Source organism: Rhinopithecus roxellana, chromosome 1, assembly GCF_007565055.1.
Source record: "Rhinopithecus roxellana isolate Shanxi Qingling chromosome 1, ASM756505v1, whole genome shotgun sequence".
Classification (NCBI taxonomy): Eukaryota; Metazoa; Chordata; class Mammalia; order Primates; family Cercopithecidae; genus Rhinopithecus; species Rhinopithecus roxellana.
This window is the reverse complement of record NC_044549.1, coordinates 5,941,491-5,968,767: the sequence shown is the minus strand read 5'-3', so window position 1 is coordinate 5,968,767 and position 27,277 is coordinate 5,941,491. Positions and strand designations below refer to the sequence as shown.

The following is a 27,277-nucleotide window of genomic DNA, read 5'->3' as shown; positions in this document are numbered from 1 at the left end:
CACCAAATATTTACTGAGCACCTAAGATAAATATAGCTTTTTAATTAAACTTTTTTGAGATATTAGGATAATTGTAGATTCACATATGGTTGTAAGGACTAATATAGTGAGATCTGGTATGCTCATTCATCAATTTTCCCCAGTGGTAACTTCTTGCAAAGCCATAGGATGATATTTTAACCAAGATACTTACATTGATATACTCAAGGTGAAAAACACATTCTTTGCCACAAGATTCCCTCATGTTACCTTTAGAGTAACACCTACTTATTTTCATCTTGCCTCCCTCTAATAACACCTTAACCCCTGGTAACCACTAATGTGATCTCCATTCCTATAATTTCATCATTTCAAAAATATTACATAAATGGAATCATGCAGTTTGTGACCTTTCTGGATTGGCATTTTCAGTTAGCAAAATTTTCTTGAGATTATCCAAGAAAACCTCCAATGTGGTTACATCCAGCATTCTTGTCGCATGTATCAGTAGCATGTTCAACAGCCCTGAAAAGGATTCCAAGGCAGGGGTATACCACGGTTTAACCATTCACCCATTGAAAAACCTCCAGGTTGCTTCCAGCTTATGGCTATTATGAATAAAGTTACTGTATGCGTATATGTACTCATTTTTTGTCAACACAAGTTTTCATGACTATGAGATAAATGCTCAAACACTACAATTACTGAACCATATAGTAATTCCCTGTTTAATTTTTTAAGAAACTGCTGAACTGTTTTCCAAAGTAGCTGTAACATTTTACATTCCGACTGGTGGTGTTTGAGAGACCCGCCTCTCTACAGCCTCACCAGCATTTGGTGTTGTCAGTGTGTTTTATTCTAGCTATTATAATCAGTGTATGTGATATCTCATTGTGGTTTCATTATTTTTTGAATGATTTGTAATGCTGGATACCAAGCATGTGCTTATTTGCCTCCTGCATGTCCTCTTTGGTGAGGTCTCTGTTCATGTCTTTTAACCATTTCCTGACTTCATTGTTTCTTTACCGTTGAGTTTTGAGAGTTATTTGTATAGTTTAGATTCAACTCCTTTGTCAGATGTATGGTTGACAAATTTTTTCTCCTAGTCGGAAGCTTGTTCTTTCATCTTTTTCATATTGGCTTTCACAGAGCAATTGTTTAAACATTTTGATGAAGGCAGTTTATCATTTTTTCCCTTGTATAGGTCTCTCTTTTGGTATCAAGTTTAAGAACTTTGACTCTCTTATGGTTTTTACTAAATGTTTTGTAGTTTTTATTTTTTGTATTTAAGTCCATGATCCATTTTGAGTTAAGTTCTGTGCAATACATATGGCGTAACTCAAGATTCTTTATCTTTCTCTTTTTACCCATGGGTATCTAACTCTTTCAGCATCATTTGTTGAAACATCTGCCCTCCTTCCATTGAATTGCTTTTGCCTTTTTGTCAAAAATAAGTCTGGCACATTTGTGTAGGTCTATACATTCGTTTGCTATTGTTCCTATATCCAATTTACCGCAAACTTAGTGGCTTAAACAGCACAAATTCACAACAGTTGTATGTGTTACAGAAATGAAATGGGTTTTACTGGGCTAAAATCAAAGCGTAAATGGGGCTGCATTTTTTCTGGAGGCTCTAACGGAGAAGCCATTTTCTTGCCTTTCTCACTTCTAAAAGCTGCCTATGTTCCTTGGCTCATGGCACCTTCCTCTCTCTTCAAAGCAGCAGTATACCATCTTTAAATCTCTCTCTTATTTTGACCCTCATGCCTGCTTTTTAGACAGATTCTCGTGGATTAGGCTGCAAACATTTATGGATGGTTGCTCTTCTGCCTTCCATGTTCTGCCCTCTGGTGCCCAAAGATTTGCACTGCAATTATGAGAACTGCTTCTGTTCTCATAATTGTATAAGTGTGTTGCATTAAAGAGGGAGAGTAAATGTAGGACATAATGCTGAGGAACATTAGCCTTTATAGGACAAACAGAGGAAGAGAATTTACAGTATGTCAGGAGTGGCAGAAAAAAACCAAACAATATAAAACCGTAGTTTCATAGAGAAGTTCATGGGCAGGAGATAGGACAGTGTCAATATGTATAGCAAGTATCTACTTCAGAGAGAGCAATTACTAACTTAAGCTTAGACCACAAGCTTAACCTCAGCAAGTTCAGTTGCATAAAAGTATAGTGTTAGAGGAACAGAGCCAGACTGAAGACTGAATAGAAATTGAAATGCAGACACAAAATGTGTGGTCTGTTAAGAGGGTAATTGTTTCATGATAATTAGCTTTAAATTTTGAAACAGTTCTTGTTTTATCATTTTGTAAAAATGAAGTGAAACCTTCTTTTTACTAATATTTTTCATATAAACAAAAAATATAACAAGTATATCTCTACCGTGTGCAAGTTATAGAAAGTCGTGCCGTGCAGTAACACATTACTGTGGGCATTAATCAAGAGGTAGCAGTTATTACAGAAAAAAAGTTGCAAAGATCCTAAAGTACAATGATTAAACTGTCTGGACAAAAGCGCGCGCGTGCACACACACACACACACACACACACACACACACACACACACACACTCTACACCACTGTCATTTGGACATTCTGTATAAAATCTGTGATTTCAGTAAAAGTTTAAACAGTGATAACTTTGCTATGTGGGTGGGCTAATATGTGTATATCGGATAGTTTGCACTGATATAATGCATCCCTTCGGATTGGGATTTAAAATAAGAAAAGTAATGATTTACTCAGAAGCTTATTTTTCTCTCTTTTGTCTAGCTACTTAAAGAGTTTAAAGATGAAGACTGGAATATGGGCGACATAGTATACACTCTCACAAACAGGCGCTACCTTGAAAAGTGCATTGCTTATGCAGAGAGCCATGATCAGGTAAATGAATATGTGCATAAATTCATTTCTTTCTTTCTCTCTCTCTCTCTTCCTCTTTCCCTCTCCTTAATAACATTTAAATATAAACATACCAAAATATAAACCTCTGTAGTTACTATAATGTATGTGTGTGTTTATATCAATATGTATCTTTACAGGACAACTAACTATATTGGAAAAAATGTTAAATTTGTAGATGGAGAAACTCCAGTTTCAAAATGCAGTGGTATGTTTGTCCTGCCAAACTATAATTAATAGATTAGACATTGTAGTTGCAAGTATTATATGTTTTCCCTTGTCAAAATGAAGAGTATTGGTGCTGGACCAGGGTTATTTGTTTCCATCTTAGGCTGCCGTCTAGAGGTATTATTTTATGCTTGTGACAAGCATTCTTCATTTTCTCCCCTCAATCACTGAAGTCTGCTGCTAATTGACCTCCCTGACCCCTGTTCCTTCCAGCCTTAGCCTGTCTTCTCGAATACAGCCTAAGGTATTTTCCAAAGAGGAAAGCTCATCTTGTCAACCCAGATATATTGTTCAAAGCCTGTAATTCAAAGCCATTCCTATTTTGGCCCAAGCCGAAGTTTCCAGCATCATTCTCTGCCCAACTCTCCAAGCCTCCTGTTCTTCAATACTCGGAAATCCCCACCCATTCCAAATAGGTCAGCTTTTTCCAATCTTGTGCTTTCCCCCCACACATCTGCATCTGGGAAGTTCCTACTCAGACCTAATTGCCTGGCTCTGACATCACATTCTATATGAACCTTCCTTGGGTCATGTAGGGAAAAGTTAAGTTGTCCCATCCTCCAAGTTTCTGTGATGTTTTAGGAACAGAATTTTTTTTTTATTGGCTTTCTATTTCCAGCCTTTAGCACTGTGACTGATCCTAGTAATCACTTAATATATATTTTTAAAATGGAGAAGGCCACTTATTCAAAGTCATATTCATCCTCATACACATCAACATAAAATTTACTTTTGTAGATTAAAATGTAGACAATAAAATGAAGTTACTTAAAGTATCTTTATTAAGAAATTGAAACTAAGTTTCTCTATCATTTTAGCCATTTAATGCAAACATTATTTTTTTAGGTGTCTCCTGTAATTGTTAAGAAAGTGTAAGCAGAGCAGGGGTTGGCTAACCAAGGCCCAGGGGCCAAGTCCTACCTGCTGCCTGTTTTTGTAAATAAGGTTACTTGGAACACAGCCATGCTCATTTGTTTACATATTCTCCTTTGTGTCAAAATGATGCATTTGAGTAGTTGAGACAGAGAAGGTGGCCCACCTTTAGAGAAACTTGATGACCTCTGAAGTAAATGCATGTTAAATTTTGCATCTTCCAAATTGGGGCTTTGCTTTCTTATCAACTTAAATTTATAGTATCCTTGCCCATAGAGCAGATAAGATAAATAGTTATCTAAAAAAGAAGAACCCAGTCTAGAAAAGAATAGTATTAGTTTAATAGATGAGTGATGGGGGTGGGGAGGGAGAAACTCACCAAATACACAACAGTTTGAAAATTAAAATGTATGTATAAATTATAGCTTTGTATTGCAAACTCCTCGAAGTTGCAGCATAGAGTGAATTCCCAGCATATGTTTATTTTGTATGAATGAGAGTGAACAAGTGAGTGGCATGAACAAATGGAAGATGAAACAGATAGATTTCTTACATAACTTTCTACCTAACCTGTAAAGAAACAGATTTACCAAGAATTATTTCATACTTTAAAAATTCAGGTAATCCTGTCTCATATTTTCAGGAATTCTCAGGATAGCAGAAATAATACAAGGTGCCTAGTTCTTTCTAAAAGCAAATGTACTTTGATTCTTAAGCCAGATAAAAAAATAAATGTATATGAATACATAAAAATAAATAAACATATAATTTATAGTAAAAATGTTTGTGGATATTATTTTAAACTTTCTAGATAATCCTTAACAATTAAATTTGTAAACTTAACTTAATTTCACCAGTATCTCAACAGGATTTTAACTTAATTTCACCAGTATCTCAACAGGATTTTGTAAGAGGGCAACTTGACGTGAGAATAAGCTTTATCTATGAATCTGATCAAAAGTTATTAAAATAATTTTATAATAGAATCAGACATTATAAAAATAAATAGTTATAGCTAAAAACATAATTAAAGAATTCAAAACAAGTAGGAAGGTGAAGTGTTTAAGAAGTAGTGATACAAATCTTACAACAATATTTAAAGAAAAGTCATTTTAATTAAAGTAGGTTAAAGATAGAAAAGATTGTAAACAAAAATATTTTCTAGAAAATGAAAAGAATTGTAATAGGGTACTGAGATTATGGGTTAATTTCTATTACACATTTTACTCTCTGTTATTTATTGTTTTGTCCATCATGAACACTGCATTAGATGTTTTTAACTGTAAATAATTCAGATTTTTAGGAGGTCTGTCTTCTGTTACTCAGGGCATTTCTGAGTTACCTGCCCCAGCTAATAATTATTACATTTTCAGGTAAAACAAACTAAATTTAGGCCGGGCGCGGTGGCTCAAGCCTGTAATCCCAGCACTTTGGGAGGCCGAGACGGGCGGATCACGAGGTCAGGAGATCGAGACCATCCTGGTCTACACGGTGAAACCCCGTCTCTACTAAAAAATACAAAAAACTAGCCGGGCGAGATGGCGGGCGCCTGTAGTCCCAGCTACTCGGGAGGCTGAGGCAGGAGAATGGCGTGAACCCGGGAGGCGGAGGTTGCAGTGAGCTGAGATCCGGCCACTGCACTCCAGCCTGGGCGACAGAGCGAGACTCCGTCTCAAAAAAAAACAAACAAACAAACAAACAAACTAAATTTAGATTAAATGGCAAATAAAATGAGAAAGCAAATTTATGCTTAAATAAAAGTTCTCAACTTATTTTCTCTGCTGAGGGCAGGAAGGGACTATTATGATATAGTTACACACATATAATATTACATTACTCATATATATGAGCAAAATAATATGTATATTATATATATCAATGTTTTTCAGAAACTTCTTTCAAAGCAAATAAAATCATATACAAATTATTTAAAAAATCTATTTAATATTCTCAACATTATAATAAATGTTTCAGAAAATGTGAGGTGTCAGCTCAAACATAACAGATATTCAGGTACCTTATCATGAATCTTTCACCAACCTATTTTAAAAATAAAAATCAGTCCTGAAAACAAATGTGTTGATTTCTAACATATTTTACCAGCTTACCTTGAGCCTAGAAAATCACCAGTGGAAAATACCTGAAATTAATCTTAATCTACACACTTCTTCTACAATGTTTCCTATCATTCATAACCATGTGTTGTTCTATTGTAAATCACAATTACTTAGCGCTTTTTTTTTTTTTTTTTTCATTTATTGCTATTACTTTTATTTCTGTAGGCATTGGTTGGGGATAAGACGGTGGCATTTTGGTTGATGGATGCTGAAATGTATACAAACATGAGTGTCCTGACTCCTTTTACTCCAGTTATTGATCGTGGAATACAGCTTCATAAAATGATTCGACTCATTACTCATGGGCTTGGTGGAGAAGGCTATCTCAATTTCATGGGTAAGTGTGAGTTAAACACATATCCAATTTGTGTTTAACATGTTAACTTATAATGAGATAAATCATGTAGAATATTTTGATTTGGCTTTTCAGGTTTAGAATATAAAATTACAACGATTTATTTCATATACTGTCATGTGTAAATTGCAAAAATAAAATTAAATCACTATAAGGTTATTGTTATATTAATATAGGATACAAAAGTATAGTCTAAAAGCTGATGTTTAATTGAATATTGCTGTCAAGTGGGCTTACCTATTGTTAACATCCAGAATTATTATTCTGAATTTAATCATTCTGAGTTAATGTTGTTAGTATAATATTTGCACATTAAATCTAAGAAATATATAATTATCATATTATAGTATAGTAAGCTAGTATTATTGGTATTCTTTGAGATAATTTTATACCAGTATACTTGTGTTATAAATGTGTAAACTTAGGTTCAGAGAGATTGTGATGGACAAAAAGAAATTTATTTTTTTTAAATAGAAAAATACCTATACTGAAAGGTCATTCTTGTCTGAAAGCTCTTGAAATGAAATATAAAAATTGTTCTGTTTGGTGAACAGCAGACATTGAAACATTTGAGTTTTAGGAAATTTTTACAGCTTTTAGACTAGAGAAAGACACAAAGACTGGGGAATACATATGAAAGGCTGATTTATTTTTCTACAATAGAAGACTCAGGGTGGGTGGTGCCTCACACCTTTAATCTGAGTCCTTTGGGAGGCTGAGGGAGGAGGATGGCTTGAGGCAAAGAGTTAGAGACCATCGTGGGCGATATGGAAAAGCCCCATCTCTACCAAAGGAGAGAAAAAGAAAATGAGCTGGGTGTGGTGACACGTGCCTGTACCCTAGCTAATCAGGAGGCTGAGGCAGAGGGATTGTTTGAGTCCAGGAGTTTGAGGTTGTAGTAAACCATAATCATGGCACTGCACTCCAACTAAGGTGACAAAGCAAGACCCTATCTCTAATTTTTAAAAAGCCCTGGATCTTTGAGTTATTCACTTCTACTTGGAAATTTTTGTAAGAAATCTCAGACTGAACTTTTAAAAGCCTTTATTGTTTACTAACTGGAGGTTAGGAAGCCAACCCCAAAAAAGCAGACACAGATTTCACCTGTGCTACCTGTGCCTTTGGGTGTATCCTCTATTGTCAGGGTCACCGAAATTTGTTACCATCCCTCGCCTTCCAGGAAATGACCTTCCTGACCTGTGAGACTGCATCGCGTCAGCCAGGTATCAGGTCAAGTTTCCTGGATGGACTTTGCAATGATTGGTTCCATGAATAAAGTCAGCCTTGGTTCCTTAAAAGCAGTGGTTCTACCTGACTCAGTATGCATCATTCTCCAATGTGGGCACCTTCATAAGGCCTTAGTTATGCAACCTACTTGTTTAACTATATCCTGATGAATAAGTAGACTCTATGAACCTATGCAAATAACCATGTCACCATGTAAAGTAAGGAAACTGAGGACCTAGTGAGATATTTTAAATGCTTTATTTCATTTACAAAAGTACAAAATGACTGTAACCTACAGAAGGAAATCCTTATATATCTGTAAACTAAAACAATTTTTCAAAGAACCAAAATAAAATGGACACCTAATTCACACAGGCATTAATCCTTGTAGCCCACTACGTATGAAAATATAGCAATCCTGACTCAGTCTTTCCCTCTAGTCTGGAAGCTGTGTAAGTGACATCAACTCAGATGCCTCTACCAGAGTCTAGAATTTATCAGGAAGTACCTAATAGATTCCTTTTCCTGATGCTGTCCTTTGTTGAAGATATCAGATCTGGCCTGTGGTGCACAGCAGAGCCTCCAAGCAAGCATCAGAGTAAAACCAAGCTATCTGCACATGACAGAGATTTAATGGTCATGGCCAATGTAAAATTGGTAACTTGTCAATGAAGAAAGGCCTAATGATATTTTATAATGTGACCTATTTTCTTGATTTTTGGGTAGTGTCTTACCTAGGATAAAGCATGTTCTGGAGAGCTAGGACATTGACAAATCTACAGAAACTTTATAAAATTTCAGAAATATTTATATTAATATCACTTTAAACTGTATCTTTTCAACTGAGGGCAGGCTGAGCGTCTATTCAGTGTTAGACACTCTTCTCATGGAACTTTCAATAGTAACAAAATACAACAAATATAGCTATTTCTACCATCTATCTTTCTATGTTTGTAAATTGACCATATTTATTACATCAAATATGATTTTGAGATTATACTTTTGTATAATCTTTTAATCTTTTGTCATTGAAACAAATACCTTCGAATATGTTAAATTCCATTATAGCAACTTAAATCTTTTTTCTTAGTATCTTACCTAAATACAGTGTTTCTCTACTAACTTTGAAATCAATAATCTTCTAATGGATGAATAATTTCTAATTACTGGTGGTGTTTTATGAAATTCAATATGTCCTCATGAGCTGTCATGATTTTAAATATATTTTTCCTTTTCTGATCATGGTCTGCTTAAAAAGCCTTCTGTGACCCTTATGCTCTCCACTTGCCCTGTGAGCCTCTGGAAGCTCTCTCATGGTCTCCCCCTTCATCACTCTGCTGCAGCTGCGGTAGCTGCCTTTCCGTTCACTGAATGGACAACCTTCTTCCACTCTGCACTCTAGACATTTTGCTGATCCCCTGCCTGGAGTCATCCCACTCAAACACTCCCTGCCATACCTGACCAAATCCTTTATTTTCAAGTGTCATTTCCTGAGGGAGCCTTCCGTAAAGCCTCAAACTAGTTTCATTTTCCCTGCAATACATGTTTATACAGTATCTCCTTACCTTTCATGGTATTTGAGAAAATTGTACTTGGAAAACTATTAAATACATGACTTTTTAAGTAAATTTAATACCCAGTGAAAACAGTTGTTATTTGTGTTTTATTTACAATTTTATATATCTGGGAATTAGCACAGTATCTAGCACATCACAAGGCTCTCACAATTTTCTTAAAAAGATACACACACACGCACACACACGAGATATATGTGATCCACTGTTGACTGAAACGTTATCCTCCATCAAATGACTCTGCATGTGTATGTGTTTGTGTGTGTATGTATACATATATAGTATATACGTGTGTGTGTGTGTGTGCATGTATATGTGTGTGTATATGGAGTATTGCCTTGTAATACTGTTTTAGCATTAGTTCATTAACTGCAATAACCAGTTTTAGTTATAAGCAAGGTAATGTTTTTGAATGGCATATAGAAATTAATATTTAAAAAGAGCAGTTTAAGAAAATTTTCCAAAACTAAGAAGCAACTTGATTGTTTACTCATCTTTTAGGCATTTCTAAACTTGTTAATTTTCTGGAATTTTATTTTTTATTTCCCTCCAGAAGAGAAACAGTGAGTCAAAAGAAATAAAACAACTATACATTTTTATAGCACGTTTTTAAAAAAACATGGTTACGTAAATTTATTTGTCAGGCATTCAGATATATGTTCTGTTTATCAAAAATCATTAAGATTAATGTAGATTTTTTCAGAATACCAGTTTGGCTGATTTGTTTTGTTTTGTTTTTGTCTTGTGTATTCGAATTTTGAATTTCAAAAAAAATGCTTTTACTCTGGTTATAGCTGTGAAATATTTACTATGCATTTTTGATTTGTTAGCTTATTTTGAATGGTTTTAGGAAGAAATAGATTTGTATTTTTTATTCATCTATCATATACTTACATGAAATAATTGAATATAGAAGGGGGATCATCAGACTAATTTATTTTTGTATTTTTATATCACTAATCATAGAAAGATAATAAATACTAATAAAAGTAAGTAACATTTACATAGCATTCTATACTTTATTTATTAATTTATTTTTTGAGACGGAGTCTGGCTCTGTCGCCCAGGCTGGAGTGAGCGGCGCCATCTTGGCTCACTGCAAGCTCCGCCCCCCGGGTTCCCGCCATTCTCCTGCCTCAGCCTCCCGAGGAGCTGGGACCACAGGCGCCGCCACCTCGCCCGGCTCATTTTTTGTATTTTTAGTAGAGACGAGGTTTCACCGTGTTAGCCGGGATGGTCTGGATCTCCTGACCTCGTGATCCGCCCTCCTCGGCCCCTCAAAGTGCTGGGATTACGGGCGTGAGCCACCGCACCCAGCCGCATACTATACTTTCTAAAACACTTCATATCTATAATCTAACTGAACATTCTATTTCTTTTTTATTTTTTATACCAGATATTTGTTCAAAAGAAACCTGGGGCCAAAAATTAAAAGAGTAATAAGGTATGCTACGTAGACATTCTAAGTGCATTTTGCTAAAACTTCGACTCAGAGACATATAGGGACATGCCTCAGTTTGCACAACCGGAAAATTTCGGCAGCTGGTCAGTTGCCTTTTTCTTCTGATTTCCAATTTGAGAAAATTGGAATGAAAATTACTCTTAGATCAGTATCTAGATTAGTTAGCCACAAATACATGGTTTGTGAATACGTTTTAGAAAAAAGGTAGAGCAGAGTGATTAAGAATACTACTGGGTTGGCATCTATGCCTTTCCCTTTTTAGCTGTGTGATCTAGGTGAGATGCATCAACTATGCCTTCATCGGCTCAGTGATAAAGTGGGTGCCTGCTTCATAAGATTGTTTTGAGGGTGAAATGACTTTCTACTGAATGATGCTGCTGAAACAGCCTTAGCTTTCATGTATGAGGAAGTCTGAGGGTTGCCTCAATTTGTTTTAATTTTTGGGATAAGCCAATATCATGTTCATCAGTTAACATTTATTATGAATTCACTGTTTGCTTTGTGTGTTTATAATTATGTGTGTATATATGCATCAAATAGAGCATCAGATGAAATTTACTGTTTTTATGGTACCTGTGCACAGAATTTCTACACACACACACACACACACAGAGAGAGAGAGAGAGAGAGAGAGAAGGCAGATTGACTCAGGGCAAATTCAATTTAAAAATTTAGTGTATTTGAGGTATATATATGAATTTAAACTATAAATTTAATATATTCATAATGCATTCTAAAATGTGTTTTAACACAGTTTATAAAATTTCTTTATGCCTAAGACATTTATATGTATCTACGATATATCAGGTATTACTAAGTTGTATATATTCAGAGATGAAAAATAGTTCTTGCCCTCAAGGCCTTAAAACCCAAAAGGCAATACAGGCAAGTAATAGACAGATATCTTTATACTAATACATGCACTAGGTCAGTGATACAAGTAAGCAGAAAATGCTGTGTAAATATGTAGGAAACTTGTTTTGGAGATTGTTGGTGAAATACATGAGATGCTTTAGCCAAACCAACTTGGAATAGGAAGCCACAAGAAAGTTATGTATGAGATCAGTAAAAATCTAAGTAAGAGTAGACTTGAAGCAATTGACTGATAATTTGAGATTACAACCAGTTAAGATTATTAAACTTCAAATCAATGAAAAAAACTGGGGCCTAAAGAAAAGAATTTACATGCCATTCTGATTGGTAAGTTTAATGAAAAGATGCGTTTCAATCACTTTAAATCACTTTAAAATATTGTTAACTCTTCAGTTAGAACTAGTATCAGTGGTTATGTGGCATTATGATTTATTTATTTTTTAAATAATCCTTGGCGGAGTATGTTTCATATTCAAAAATAAATATAAAATAAAACATGTCAACTTTATGCATAGGATGACCTCAGTGAATGTATTTTGCTTAGCTTTCTGGAGCTTATTTGGTCATCATGGAAATGCTTTCCTTTCCCAATTCAGTCAGCTGAGGCAGAGGGATTAGAGTCATATGGCCTTAATACATGACCTCAGGAATGTTGCTATGGACATGCTGGTTTAGGCAGGCAAATTGACTGCTATATCCATTGATCACACTAGGGAAGAAAACACCAACCCAGATACTGCAATATTAATTCCATGTAATATGAAAATAAGGGCATTAAAGGATTTTCATATTAAACACTACATAGAATTATAAAAAACAAGAGAAGAAACCAAATATTATATTCATTTTAAATATATAAACATGTACAGATATTTTAAAATATCAAATAAAGCATAAATTAAAATATAAGAATTAAGAACATATCTTCCTGATTTAAATATTGACAGGAAAGTTAGAATGTAATTTTAAGAATCTGCTAGCTAAACAGAATTTAAAAATTAATCATAAATTTGAAAATGGAATAATGTCTAATGGCTTTTTAAATGGGAATTTAAAAATTAACCTGCTTAAAAATCTTGCTATCATTGAGACATAAATGGTATTCTGTGAAACATTTTCTGGCTTCTCAGAAAGATCTTTATAACTTTGTACTACTTTGGGCAATACTAAGGAGAAAGTTATACTGGACAGCTAAATCCACATGTTTTCTTCATTCTTTTATTAGTCCATTTTCATACTGCTGTAAAGAACTGCCTGAGACTGGGTAATTGACAAAGGAAAGAGGTTTAATTGAGTTACAGTTAAGCATAGCTGGGGAGGCCTCAGGAAACTTAATCAAGGCAGAAGGTAAAGGGGAAGCAAGGCACCTTCACAAGGCTGCAGGAAGAAGTGCCAAGCAAAGGTGGAAGAGCCCCTTATAAAACCATCAGATCTTGTGAGAACTGACTGTCACAAGAACAGCATGTGGGAAACTGCCCCCATGATTCTGTTACCTCCACCTGGTCTCTCCCTTGATATGTGGGGATTATGGGAATTACAATTCAAGATGAGATTTGGGTGGGGATACAAAGCGTAACCGTATCAGTTCTCAAGTAATCAAGTCTCTTATCTGATTACTTTAAGAATCTTTTTAAAAAAATAACCTTTAGGTTTCTTTATGGGTACTGCAGTCTTTTTTATCAATGGCTTACTGCCAGTTTGGTTTCAAAAAAAAGTTGCTTTGTTTTCCACCCTGGTTTGACTCCTTCTTTAGTTTCATAAAGTACAGGTAAAGATTCAAACGTAGAGTGACCTGAATCACTTTTAGTACTGTCGTGTTAATATTCCACTTCTTCAGAATACCTTTGAACTAAAGTAAAAATTATTCTTGGAACAGAAGCTTTACTTTCATCAGTTGTCATTTTCTTCTTCCTCATGGGGATTATAGTGTTATAGAAGAGGACTTTTTAAATGAGTAACGCTTCACTCTGAAATTTAATGCTTTTTGTGTAACTCTCCATGTATACCTGGAAACATAAATGATTCACATTTCTTGTTTAAATAAATACTGAACTATCAGTTAAGTAAACAAAGCCAGCAACATTTCACTTCTGTAGTGTAGCTCATTGCTCCAGATAACTGAAAACCTGTGTTGTCATCATAAAACATATTCCCCGTGACATCAGATGCTAACACATGAGTTCAAATATCAGAAGAAACCTGGAATCAGCTGAGCCCATTGCTTTATTACTTTGCTCCTTCATTCCTTCATTCATTCAAATCAAACCCATTATCTCCATGCCTAACCTCTTCCCTGTCTGACGGAGAAAAGTAATAAAAGGAGGAAATAAGTAAAAAGGTATATGAGGAACTGTGTGTGCAGATAACGCTCTGGGAGGCGATGTAGGAAGTCAGACTCCTGGAATTCTGTCTCTTTTCCTATCCTTCCACCTCGAATTTACCTCCTTTTTCCCTCCTTTTTTTTTTTTTTTTTTTGGTTTGTTTCAGAGTAATGTGTTGCTTTTCCTGTGGAAGACTTTAGATCCTGAGTGTATACTGTCTTGACTTTAAAAGCCTAATTCCTACCATTAAAAGCAATCATGTTATCATTATCTTTTATACAGGGCACTTGGTAGAAAATAAAAATGGAGTTATTTTTCCACTTTCCAGCATTTATGGGAACACGTTTACAAATATAACTATGTTTATGGTTTTTTAGGCTCTTTAGAAACCCATACTTTCTTTTATTCTAACTGAATTAAGAGAATTAAGAACTAGTGGTATTCCAATTCAGACTTTTAAAGGCATACTGTGTACACATGATCAATGAACTTATAATGCAATGCCCACCCCTTTATGAAGGCCTATAACATCCTTTATGATCCAACTACTGCCTACCTTTCCACCCAGATATTTCTGCCTCCTAGTTCTTAAGTACTAAGTTACAATTACACCAGTCTCCATTTCATTTCCTGATACAAAGGAAGTAAAAAGTAGGCAGGCGTAAAATCATAAAAATCATGCACTTTTTGAAAACACATGTGGTGACTTTATGCAACTTTACTTTGTGTGAAATCCATCAGCCTTCATCTTCTCCCTCTTAAGATTTGGGAATATCTTTCATGCTTGGAGATTCATAACATCTTGCTCACGCTTATGGGAAACATCTGAAATTTTAGTACAACAATCATATCCTGGGAGCCAATAGATCAATTATAAGTTCTGAATCAGTGTTGGCAATCAGGATACTTTGAACAAATGGTACAAATTCTTAATCCCATAAATTTATGTAAAATATGTCAACTGCATGCTTTTAAGAATTTTTTTTCTAATTTAACATTCTGTTTCTTAGGTTAATTAGAAGTTATCACTGTAAAAGAAACACCTAATGACTCATATATTTTAGTCTGAAAATTAATATTGTCTTTGGCTTTATAAAAATAAGTAAGCAGGCCGGGCGTGGTGGCTTACACCTGTAATACCAGCACTTTGGGAGGCTGAGGCAGGTGGATTACCTGAGGTCAGGAGTTTGAGATCAGCCTGGCAAGTTAAATCCCATCTCTACTAAAAATACACAAAATTAGCCAGGTATAGTGGCAGGCACCTATAATCCCAGCTACTCGGGAGGCTGAGACAGAGAATCTCTTGAACCCGTGAGGCAGAGGTTGCAGTGAGCCAAGATCACGCCATTAAAATCTGGCCTGGGCAACAAGAACGAAAGTCTTGAAATTAAAAAAATAAAATATAATAAGCAAGGAAAAGTGGCAATTATTTTCTTTATTGGAATTCAATGTTTGAAACAGTTTTTCAGTTAAGTGTTTACTAATGTGTTGTATTTGTGTAATATATACTCCATCTGCTCTCTCATTCCTGTGGTCATGACTGCTAGTTTTCTCCATTAACACTTTTCCTCCAAATTTTAACCGGGTACATGGATGCCCAGAATAACAAGCACATTCCCCAGGTTGTCTGGAAGCCTGCTGAGGTCATGTGACCAGCAGTTACTGCCAGTAGGATGTTAATGGTAGTGCTGTATGTGCAACTACTGGGCCATGCTCTTAAATGGCAAGGCATCTGTCCCCTTGCCACATCTTCTTCTACTCACTGGTGGAGTACCATATCATGCACATGGCAGAACAACAAGGTCAAAAAATATTAGCTGGCCTTTACATATTGCTATGTATTACTGCTATAAGAGAAATATTTCTAAATGGCATATTTCACAGTTTCCATGTCCTATAACGTTTTTTATCTTAGCGCTGAAACCAAAGTAAAATTTAATTCCTAATGTCCTACATTTAAATTAATTTTTTAATTCCCCTATTGTTTACCCTTATTAATACGAATGTCAGTAATAACTATACTCAAAACATTAAAAAATTAGTTTTCAAATGTAATTTGGACATTTGGGAAACATTACATTTTTATCATATAAATATAAATGTTCCATAAAACAGCTGTGTCACTAATGAATTGAAGTAACATGTTAAGTATAGCTTCTTTCTAATGTTCGTCACATGCTATTCCTTCGGTATTTTTTTTAGATCTTTAAAATGTCAATTCATATTTTGGGGGGCGGTAGCTGGAATGTTATGGTATTTTTTTTTTTATTTGTTTGTTTGTTTATTTATTTCTTTATTTATTTTCGTTTTCAATTTCTTAGCCAGATTGCCTTTAATGAACATTACATTTTGGTTTGATGCTTATTTGATAATAATAATAAATTTGAACTTGTCTTTTTTTTTTTTCTCTCTCTCTTCTTTCATGGAGATGTTTTCTGGGTTGGAAGAAGCTTTTGTTTTTTTTTTTTTTTTTTTTTTATTATACTTTAAGTTCTAGGGTACATGTGCATAACGTGCAGGTTTGTTACATATGTATACTTATGCCATGTTGGTGTGCTGCACCCATCAACTCGTCAGCACCCATCAATTCATCATTTATATCATGTATAACTCCCCAATGCAATCCCTCCCTCCTCCCCCCTCCCCCCTCCCCATGATAGACCCCAGTGTGTGATGTTCCCCTTCCCGAGTCCAAGTGATCTCATTGTTCAGTTCCCACCTATGAGTGAGAACATGCGGTGTTTGGTTTTCTCTTCTTGTGATAGTTTGCTAAGAATGATGGTTTCCAGCTGCATCCATGTCCCTACAAAGGACGCAAACTCATCCTTTTTTATGGCTGCATAGTATTCCATGGTGTATATGTGCCACATTTTCTTAATCCAGTCTGTCACAGATGGACATTTGGGTTGATTCCAAGTCTTTGCTATTGTGAATAGTGCCGCAATAAACATACGTGTACATGTGTCTTTGTAGTAGACTAATTTATAATCCTTTGGGTATATACCCAGTAGTGGGATGGCTGGGTCATATGGTACATCTAGTTCTAGATCCTTGAGGAATTGCCATACTGTTTTCCATAATGGTTGAACTAGTTTACAATCCCACCAACAGTGTAAAAGTGTTCCTATTTCTCCACATCCTCTCCAACACCTGTTGTTTCCTGACTTCTTAATGATTGCCATTCTAACTGGTGTGAGATGGTATCTCATTGTGGTTTTGATTTGCATTTCTCTGATGGCCAGTGATGATGAGCATTTTTTCATGTGTCTGTTGGCTGTATGAATATCTTCTTTTGAGAAATGTCTGTTCATATCCTTTCCCCACTTTTTGATGGGGTTGTTTGTTTTTTTCTCGTATATTTGTTTGAGTTCTTTGTAGATTCTGGATATTAGCCCTTTGTCAGATGAGTAGGTTGCAAAAATTTTCTCCCATTCTGTAGGTTGCCTGTTCACTCTGATGGTAGTTTCTTTTGCTGTGCAAAAGCTCTTTAGTTTAATTAGATCCCATTTGTCAATTTTGGCTTTTGCTGCCGTTGCTTTTGGTGTTTTAGACATGAAGTCCTTGCCCATGCCTATGTCCTGAATGGTACTACCTAGATTTTCTTCTAGGGTTTTTATGGTATTAGGTCTAACATTTAAGTCTCTAATCCATCTTGAATTAATCTTCGTATAAGGGGTAAGGAAAGGATCCAGTTTCAGCTTTCTACTTATGGCTAGCCAATTTTCCCAGCACCATTTATTAAATAGGGAATCCTTTCCCCATTTCTTGTTTCTCTCAGGTTTGTCAAAGATCAGATGGCTGTAGATGTGCGGTATTATTTCTGAGGACTCTGTTCTGTTCCATTGGTCTATATCTCTGTTTTGGTACCAGTACCATGCTGTTTTGGTTACTGTAGCCTTGTAGTATAGTTTGAAGTCAGGTAGCGTGACGCCTCCAGCTTTGTCCTTTTGACTTAGGATTGTCTTGGCAATGCGGGCTCTTTTTTGGTTCCATATGAACTTTAAAGCAGTTTTTTCCAATTCTGTGAAGAAACTCATTGGTAGCTTGATGGGGATGGCATTGAATCTATAAATAACCTTGGGGAGTATGGCCATTTTCACGATATTGATTCTTCCTATCCATGAGCATGGTATGTTCTTCCATTTGTTTGTGTCCTCTTTGATTTCACTGAGCAGTGGTTTGTAGTTCTCCTTGAAGAGGTCCTTTACATCCCTTGTAAGCTGGATTCCTAGGTATTTTATTCTCTTTGAAGCAATTGTGAATGGAAGTTCATTCCTGATTTGGCTCTCTGCTTGTCTGTTGCTGGTGTATAAGAATGCTTGTGATTTTTGCACATTAATTTCGTATCCTGAGACTTTGCTGAAGTTGCTTATCAGCTTAAGGAGATTTTGGGCTGAGATGATGGGATTTTCTAAATATACAATCATGTCATCTGCAAACAGGGACAATTTGACTTCTTCTTTTCCTAACTGGATACCCTTGATTTCTTTCTCTTGCCTGATTGCCCTAGCCAGAACTTCCAACACTATGTTGAATAGGAGTGGTGAGAGAGGGCATCCCTGTCTTGTGCCAGTTTTCAAAGGGAATTTTTCCAGTTTTTGCCCATTCAGTATGATATTAGCTGTGGGTTTGTCATAAATAGCTCTTATTATTTTGAGGTACGTTCCATCAATACCGAATTTATTGAGCGTTTTTAGCATGAAGGGCTGTTGAATTTTGTCAAAAGCCTTTTCTGCATCTATTGAGATGATCATGTGGTTCTTGTCTTTGGTTCTGTTTATATGCTGGATTACGTTTATTGATTTGCGAATGTTGAACCAGCCTTGCATCCCAGGGATGAAGCCCACTTGATCATGGTGGATAAGCTTTTTGATGTGCTGCTGAATCCAGTTTGCCAGTATTTTATTGAGGATTTTTGCATCAATGTTCATCAGGGATATTGGTCTAAAATTCTCTTTTTTTGTTGTGTCTCTGCCAGGCTTTGGTATCAGGATGATGTTGGCCTCATAAAATGAGTTAGGGAGGATTCCCTCTTTTTCTATTGATTGGAATAGTTTCAGAAGGAATGGTACCAGCTCCTCCTTGTACCTCTGGTAGAATTCAGCTGTGAATCCATCTGGTCCTGGACTTTTTTTGGTGGGTAGGCTATTAATTGTTGCCTCAATTTCAGAGCCTGCTATTGGTCTATTCAGGGATTCAACTTCTTCCTGGTTTAGCCTTGGGAGAGTGTAAGTGTCCAGGAAATTATCCATTTCTTCTAGATTTTCTAGTTGATTTGCGTAGAGGCGTTTATAGTATTCTCTGATGGTAGTTTGTATTTCTGTGGGGTCAGTGGTGATATCCCCTTTATCATTTTTTATTGCATCGATTTGATTCCTCTCTCTTTTTTTCTTTATTAGCCTTGCTAGCGGTCTGTCAATTTTGTTGATCTTTTCAAAAAACCAACTCCTGGATTCATTGATTTTTTGGAGGGTTTTTTGTGTCTCTATCTCCTTCAGTTCTGCTCTGATCTTAGTTATTTCTTGCCTTCTGCTAGCTTTTGAATGTGATTGCTCTTGCCTCTCTAGTTCTTTTAATTGTGATGTTAGAGTGTCAATTTTAGATCTTTCCTGTTTTCTCTTGTGGGCATTTAGTGCTATAAATTTCCCTCTACACACTGCTTTAAATGTGTCCCAGAGATTCTGGTATGTTGTATCTTTGTTCTCATTGGTTTCAAAGAACATCTTTATTTCCGCTTTCATTTCGTTATGTACCCAGTAGTCATTCAGGAGCAGGTTGTTCAGTTTCCATGTAGTTGAGCGGTTTTGATTGAGTTTCTTAGTCCTGAGTTCTAGTTTGATTGCACTGTGGTCTGAGAGACAGTTTGTTATAATTTCTGTTCTTTTACATTTGCTGAGGAGTACTTTACTTCCAATTATGTGGTCAATTTTGGAATAAGTGCGATGTGGTGCTGAGAAGAATGTATATTCTGTTGATTTGGGGTGGAGAGTTCTATAGATGTCTATTAGGTCCGCTTGGTGCAGAGATGAGTTCAATTCCTGGATATCCTTGTTAACTTTCTGTCTCGTTGATTTGTCTAATGTTGACAGCGGAGTGTTGAAGTCTCCCATTATTATTGTATGGGAGTCTAAGTCTCTTTGTAAGTCTCTAAGGACTTGCTTTATGAATCTGGGTGCTCCTGTATTGGGTGCATATATATTTAGGAGAGTTAGCTCTTCCTGTTGAATTGATCCCTTTACCATTATGTAATGGCCTTCTTTGTCTCTTTTGATCTTTGATGGTTTAAAGTCTGTTTTATCAGAGACTAGGATTGCAACCCCTGCTTTTTTTTGTTCTCCATTTGCTTGGTAGATCTTCCTCCATCCCTTTATTTTGAGCCTATGTATGTCTCTGCATGTGAGATGGGTCTCCTGAATACAGCAGACTGATGGGTCTTGACTCTTTATCCAGTTTGCCAGTCTGTGTCTTTTAATTGGAGCATTTAGTCCATTAACATTTAAGGTTAATATTGTTATGTGTGAACTTGATCCTGCCATTATGATATTAACTGGTTATTTTGCTCGTTAGTTGATGCAGTTTCTTCCTAGCCTCGATGGTCTTTACATTTTGGCATGTTTTTGCGATGGCTGGTACCGGTTGTTCCTTTCCATGTTTAGGGCTTCCTTCAGGGTCTCTTGTAAGGCAGGCCTGGTGGTGACAAAATCTCTAAGCATTTGCTTGTCTGTAAAGGATTTTATTTCTCCTTCACTTATGAAACTTAGTTTGGCTGGATATGAAATTCTGGGTTTAAAATTCTTTTCTTTAAGAACGTTGAATATTGGCCCCCACTCTCTTCTGGCTTGTAGAGTTTCTGCCGAGAGATCTGCTGTTAGTCTGATGGGCTTCCCTTTGTGGGTGACCCGACCTTTCTCTCTGGCTGCCCTTAAGATTTTTTCCTTCATTTCAACTTTGGTGAATCTGGCAATTATGTGTCTTGGAGTTGCTCTTCTGGAGGAGTATCTTTGTGGCGTTCTCTGTATTTCCTGAATTTGAATGTTGGCCTGCCCTACTAGGTTGGGGAAGTTCTCCTGGATGATATCCTGAAGAGTGTTTTCCAACTTGGTTCCATTTTCCCCCTCACTTTCAGGCACCCCAATCAGACGTAGATTTGGTCTTTTTACATAATCCCATACTTCTTGCAGGCTTTGCTCATTTCTTTTTCTTCTTTTTTCTTTTGGTTTCTCTTCTCGCTTCATTTCATTCATTTGATCTTCAATCGCTGATACTCTTTCTTACAGATGATCGAGTCGGTTACTGAAGCTTGTGCATTTGTCACGTATTTCTCGTGTCATGGTTTTCATCTCTGTCATTTCGTTTATGATCTTCTCTGCATTAATGAGTCTAGCTGTCAATTCTTCCACTCTTTTTTCAAGATTTTTAGTTTCTTTGCGCTGGGTACGTAATTCCTCCTTTAGCTCTGATAAGTTTGATGGACTGAAGCCTTCTTCTCTCCTCTCGTCCAAGTCATTCTCTGACCAGCTTTGATCCGTTGCTGGTGATGGGCTGCGCTCCTTTGCAGGGGGAGATGCGCTCTTATTTTTTGAATTTCCAGCTTTTCTGCCCTGCTTCTTCCCCATCTTTGTGGTTTTATCTGTCTCTGGTCTTTGATGGTGGTGACGAACTGATGGGGTTTTGGTATGGGTGTCCTTCCTGTTTGATAGTTTTCCTTCTGACAGTCAGAAGGACTCTCTGTTGGTCTGTTGGAGATTGCTTGAGGTCCACTCCAGACCCTGTTTGCCTGGGTATCAGCAGCAGAGGTTGCCGAAGATAGAATATTGCTGAACAGCGAGTGTACCTGTCTGATTCTTCCTTTGGAAGTGTCCTCTCAGGGGTGTACTCCACCCTGTGAGGTGTGGGGTGTCAGACTGCCCCTAGTGGGGGATTTCTCCCAGCTAGGCTACTCAGGGGTCAGGGACACACCTGAGCAGGCAGTCTGTCCGTTCTCAGATCTCAACCTCCGCGTTGGGAGATCCGCGGCTCTCCCCAAAGCTGTCAGACAGAGTCGTTCGCGTCTGCACCGGCTCCCGCTACTTCCCCTGTTGGTCTTCAGCTGTGCGCTGTCCCCAGAGGTGGAGACTACAGAGACAGGCAGGCTTCCTTGAGCTGCTGTGAGCTCCACCCAGTTCGAGCTTCCCAGCGGCTTTGTTTACCTACTTAAGCCTCAGCAATGGCGGGCGCCCCTCCCCCAGCCTCGCTGCTGCCTTGCGGATAGATCGCCGCAGACTGCTGTGTTAGCAGTGAGGGAGGCTTCGTGGGCGTGGGACCCTCCCGGCCAGGTGTGGGATATATTCTCCTGGAATGCCTGTATGCTTACAGCGCAGTATTGGGGTGGGAGTTACCCGATTTTCCAGGTGTTGTGTGTCTCAGTTCCCCTGGCTAGGAAAACGGATCCCCTTCCCCCTTGCGCTTCCAGGTGAGGCGATGCCTCGCCCTGCTTCAGCTCTCGCTGGTCAGGCTGCAGCAGCTGACCAGCACCGATTGTCCGGCACTCCCTAGTGAGATGACCCCAGTACCTCAGTTGAAAATGCAGAAATCACCGGTCTTCTGTGTCGCTCGCGCTGGGAGTTGGAGACTGGAGCTGTTCCTATTCGGCCATCTTGCTCCCTGTTATGGTATTTTAATAGTCAATAGTTTCTTCTGGATAGCTCACAATCTGGTATAAATGTTATCTCTCCAGTTATATATGTGTATATATATATACACACATACATACTCATATATGTCTTCACATATACTCACATGCATATATATACACACACACACACACACACACACATTCATGTCTAACACAGACATAGACACACAATATTTTTAAAGTATTATTTCCTCCCTTAAGTCAATCTTTTAAACAGTCCTTAAAGCATTTGGGAACTTTTGGAATGCTTGCTTTCATTCATTCATTAATTCATTAACTCAGATAGTTACTAAGTATACATTTCGTACTCGGAATTGTTTCAGTTACTCTACTAAATGCTTGAGATGCAAAGTGGTCAGGATAAATAAAGTCTCTTTCCTCAGGAAGCTTAATTTCTGTTAGGGGCAATAGAGAGAAATGGCCAAAAAAAAAAAAAAAAAAAAACAAAAAACAAAAAACAAACAAACAAAAAACTGCAAATGATAAGCGACACAAAGAAAACAGAAATATTGTTAAAATTTAGAATACAATTTTGGGAGGCTGAGGCAGGTGGATCACTTGATGTCAGAAGTTGGTGACCAACCTGGCTAGCATGATGAAACACCATCTCGGCTGGGCGCGGTGGCTCAAGCCTGTAATCCCAGCACTTTGGGAGGCCGAGACGGGCGGATCACGAGGTCAGGAGATCGAGACCATCCTGGCTAATACAGTGAAACCCTGTCTCTACTTAAAAATACAAAAAACTAGCCGGGCGACGAGGCGGGCGCCTGTAGTCCCAGCTACTCGGGAGGCTGAGGCAGGAGAATGGCGTAAACCCGGGAGGCGGAGCTTGCAGTGAGCTGAGATAGGGCCACTGCACTCCAGCCTGGGCGACAGAGCGAGACTCCGTCTCAAAAAAAAAAAAAAAAAAAAAAAAAAAAAAAAAAAAAAAGAAACACCATCTCTACTAAAAATACAAAAATTAGCTGTGCATGGTGGCACGCACCTGTAGTCCCAGCTACTTGGGAGACTGAGGCAGTAGAATCACTTGAACCCGTGAGGCAGAGGCCTGGGAGTCAGAGCGAGACTCCATCTCAAAAAAAAAAAAAAAAAAATTGAGAATCCAAAGATGGCTGTAAACTAGATCTTTAAATATTTGAAACATATTTTGTAAAGATCACAGAAAAACACTCTCTAAAGAGAGGTTACAGAATGTTCAAAAGCTCAGAAGGGGGAAAATGCTTGGGGAATTCAAGGAAATGAAAGGAGACTAGTGTCACTGTAACTTAGTACTCAAGAAATAGGAAAGGCAGGCAGGAGTTCGATCATAAAGGTTATTGTAGGTCTTAGTGGACATTGCATTATGGCTTCAGGTGCATTTTAAAGACAGTCATATGAAGGTGCAATCTATTTGGCAAAGGTAACCTTTATTGCTTCTTAAAGATTGACTAGGCTAAGAGTGAATGCAGAGATACCACTCAGGAGGTGGTTGAAGTAATCAAAAGAGTGACAATGATAGCAGCGGAGATAGAAAGAGGCGAAAAGAATCAAGATATAATTTTGGAGGTAGACTTAATCAAGAAGTCTTAGTAATAGTCTTTGGCCATAAGACAAAGAGAGGAATCAAAGAATGGCTTCAGGTTTTTGGCTTAAGCAGCCATTACCTGTTGGTACCACCTTGTATGAAACAAATAAGTCTACAGTCAGGTTAGAAGTGAAGCTGAGGAGTTTAGTTTTAGGTATATTATCTTCATGTTTCTTTGAAATACTCAAATGAAGTGGCAAACAGTTTGAACTCAGATGAATAAAATTGGTATTTCTCAACATATGAATTTTGCTAGAGCCATGATACTAATGAGGTCAGCTCCTGGAATTGAGAACCATGAACCAGGAAGAAGAGAAAGTCCAGAGGCGATCCCAGAGGAACACTGATACCTCAACAAAGAGAAGGCATAAAAGCAGACTGAGAAGGAGTGATAGGGCAAAAAGAAGACGTATCCTGAGATTTCAACACCATGAAAACCAAAATATAGTATTTGAATAAAGAGGAGATGGCCATCCATGGTGAATGATGCTGAGCAGCTGAATGAAATGAGGACAAATAAGTTGCCAGTGGTGAACTAGACAAGAATGATTCTGAGGGGATGATGAGCGTGAGAGCCAGACTGGAGTGGGTTTAAAAGTGAAAGTCAAGTAATGCTTTTGCAAACAGCTCTTTTGAGGTGTTTGTCTAATAAAGGCAGCAGATAAATAAGATAGCAGTTGGAGTGGGATGAGGATCAAGAGAGGTTTGTTTTCTTATGAAATATAAGAACATGTTTGTGTTCAGAAAAGGCCTCTTCAGAGGGGATGATTCCGTGGTGAGAGCAAGATCAATGTAGAAGGGAAAGGGGCTGCCTAAAGGAGAACTGTAGTTCCAAAGCACAAGTGGAGAGGTAAATGTTTATCAGAAGTCCTCCTTCTCCCCAGAAAAAAGACAAAAATGAATACAGGTGCAGGTTGGTTGTAATTGAGGTTTTGTGAAGATGAAAAAGTTCATGTTTGATAACTTTTATATTCTCAGTGAGATTATCATTTGAGAGCAAAAGGAGGAAGGAATAAGAGATGTTTGAAAAAAGAATACAAGGTATGAAATAGACATCTCTAGGAGTGGAAATACGAGAGAACTATAGTAGGATGTCCAGGTGATATTGCGTGTTCATTAGATATTTGTAGTCAGGAGTACAAATTGATCCAGCTTCTTGGTTGTGTGCCTTTTTTTCCTAGAGGGCTAGTGTTGATCAAGGATTGTAGTTTTGTCAGGCACCCACCTGTCAAAAAAAAGGAAAGATTTTGAAAGTACTAGCAAATAGCTAACATATTAAAGAACCAATAGACACCTGGTTCTCAAAATTGCCTGTACATTGGAATCACCTGGGGAGTTTCAAAACCACTGACGTCTTTGACAAATACCTAGAAATTATGATTTAATTGGTCTTGGCTATGGCTCGGGCATTGAAAAAGAAGAATTTTAAATGATTCCCAGGTGATTCTTAAGGCTAGGAAGTGAAGAGAGAATTTTAAGAGGTCATGAAAGGTATAGGAAAGTTCTCCTGTTTTAGAACAGAAATTATAGTGAGATCAGCGAGAGGATTTTGGAGGAAGAGAAAAAAAGTTCAGATTGTGGTATGTGGTGAGTTCAACTATCAGTGCCTGGCCGGGAGGCTGAAGTTGGATTTCCCGTAACAAACAAAGCAAACCCCAATGGGGCTGCTGCTGGGTATTATCGAGAAGCTTTCTAAAATATATTTTCATCAGTAAATAAGGTTTAAATCAGAAGCCTTTCTGCCTTCCTTATATTTTTAGTATATACATAGATTTGTATATAAATATATACAAAATGTGTGTCAATAGATTTATGTACAAACAAAAATCATGGCTATAGAGAACAAACTATTTTTTGTTTATAATGTAGGTCATCTGACATGTGTACATATGTTTTTCCAGCTTTCTTGTTTAGGACTCTCATTATCATGATGTTATTCTAGTTTCTGTAATGAGTGATACCTGTGGAGAAAGAGGCATAATTACCAACTGGCAATTTTCTCTCTCAGCAGTATTAAGAAATTTCCATTACCAAATTTAAAGGATTTTCTCAATATAATTATATTGTATTTTGACATGTGAAAATTCTGTAGGACATTCTTTAATGAATATGTTACATTCTCCCCAAAGCCACAGGGGAAGTCAGATGGATTTTGTCCTAAGTGTCAGTCTGCATTTGTTGATCACTACATTAGACTTCAGTATAAAATGTGTGATCTTACTTCAAATCTTCCATCTGTGGTTGTTTAGTGTCAAACTTGTAAATTCTTCTATTTTTCTGATAGACAGGAATACAATAAAGATTTAAATGTCTTCCTGCTAAGTGCTGGAATTGAGGCAGTTACAGAAAGACAAAATACACTCTCCAGAACAGTGGGAGTGCTATTTTTTGGCATTTTCTTTTAGCTTGTTGAGGCAAGTTTACTGAATGTAACATGACTCATAGAAGTCTATAAAACTGAGCTGTGAAAAACTGCAAAATTCTCAATGTGAGCAGTTGTAAATGGCTTGAAGCTCTGTTAAAATGCTCAGAGATACAAATAGCATATATTCCAAATGGCACAGACTTAAAAGCAATGGCCCTAATTTGATTCATGGCACATTGTTAACCAAGGTTGGCCGACATTTAATGAGAACCTAACATGAGCATGACATTGCACTAGGAGTTAAGGAAGTGCTGCTACAATTACCTGGGGAGCTTTAACATATTGAAGCCCAAGAGCCTGACCCCAACCATTTGAGACAGAATTGCTGAGTGTAAGGCTCTGGCAGTAGTTGTTTTGAAAACTCACACCAAATGATTTTAATTCGTGAAGGTACAACATAGAGATCCACTGATGGAAGAACATGCAAAAATGAAGGTTGGGCCAGAGACAGATTGACCTGGGTTGTGCTGGAATCACTGGAAGCCAGGCGAGAGAACATCTTTAGCCCTCTTTCCCAGGTGATTTAAATGCCCACTACTGGAAAAACTCCTGCCAGGTTAGCTTTCACAAGAGCAATTTCATCTCAGATCCTTCCTGATGATCATAACCTTTGAGAAGAGTCACTTTAGAGAACATTGCTTATGTAACTTACCCACATTTTTTTCTACCCACCCACATTTACCAAACTGAATACAG

The 27,277-nt window shown here is 37.2% G+C and overlaps 1 protein-coding gene across 1 annotated transcript in view; it reads left to right on the top strand.

Moving 5' to 3' along the window:
- The window catches only part of GBE1 (1,4-alpha-glucan branching enzyme 1), a 274,655-nt gene that overhangs the window by 179,743 nt on the left and 67,635 nt on the right, over positions 1-27,277 (top strand). Inside the window, 2 exon segments of the mRNA XM_010356067.2 lie at positions 2,760-2,870; positions 6,272-6,443. Coding sequence (XP_010354369.2) covers positions 2,760-2,870; positions 6,272-6,443 — 283 coding nt within the window.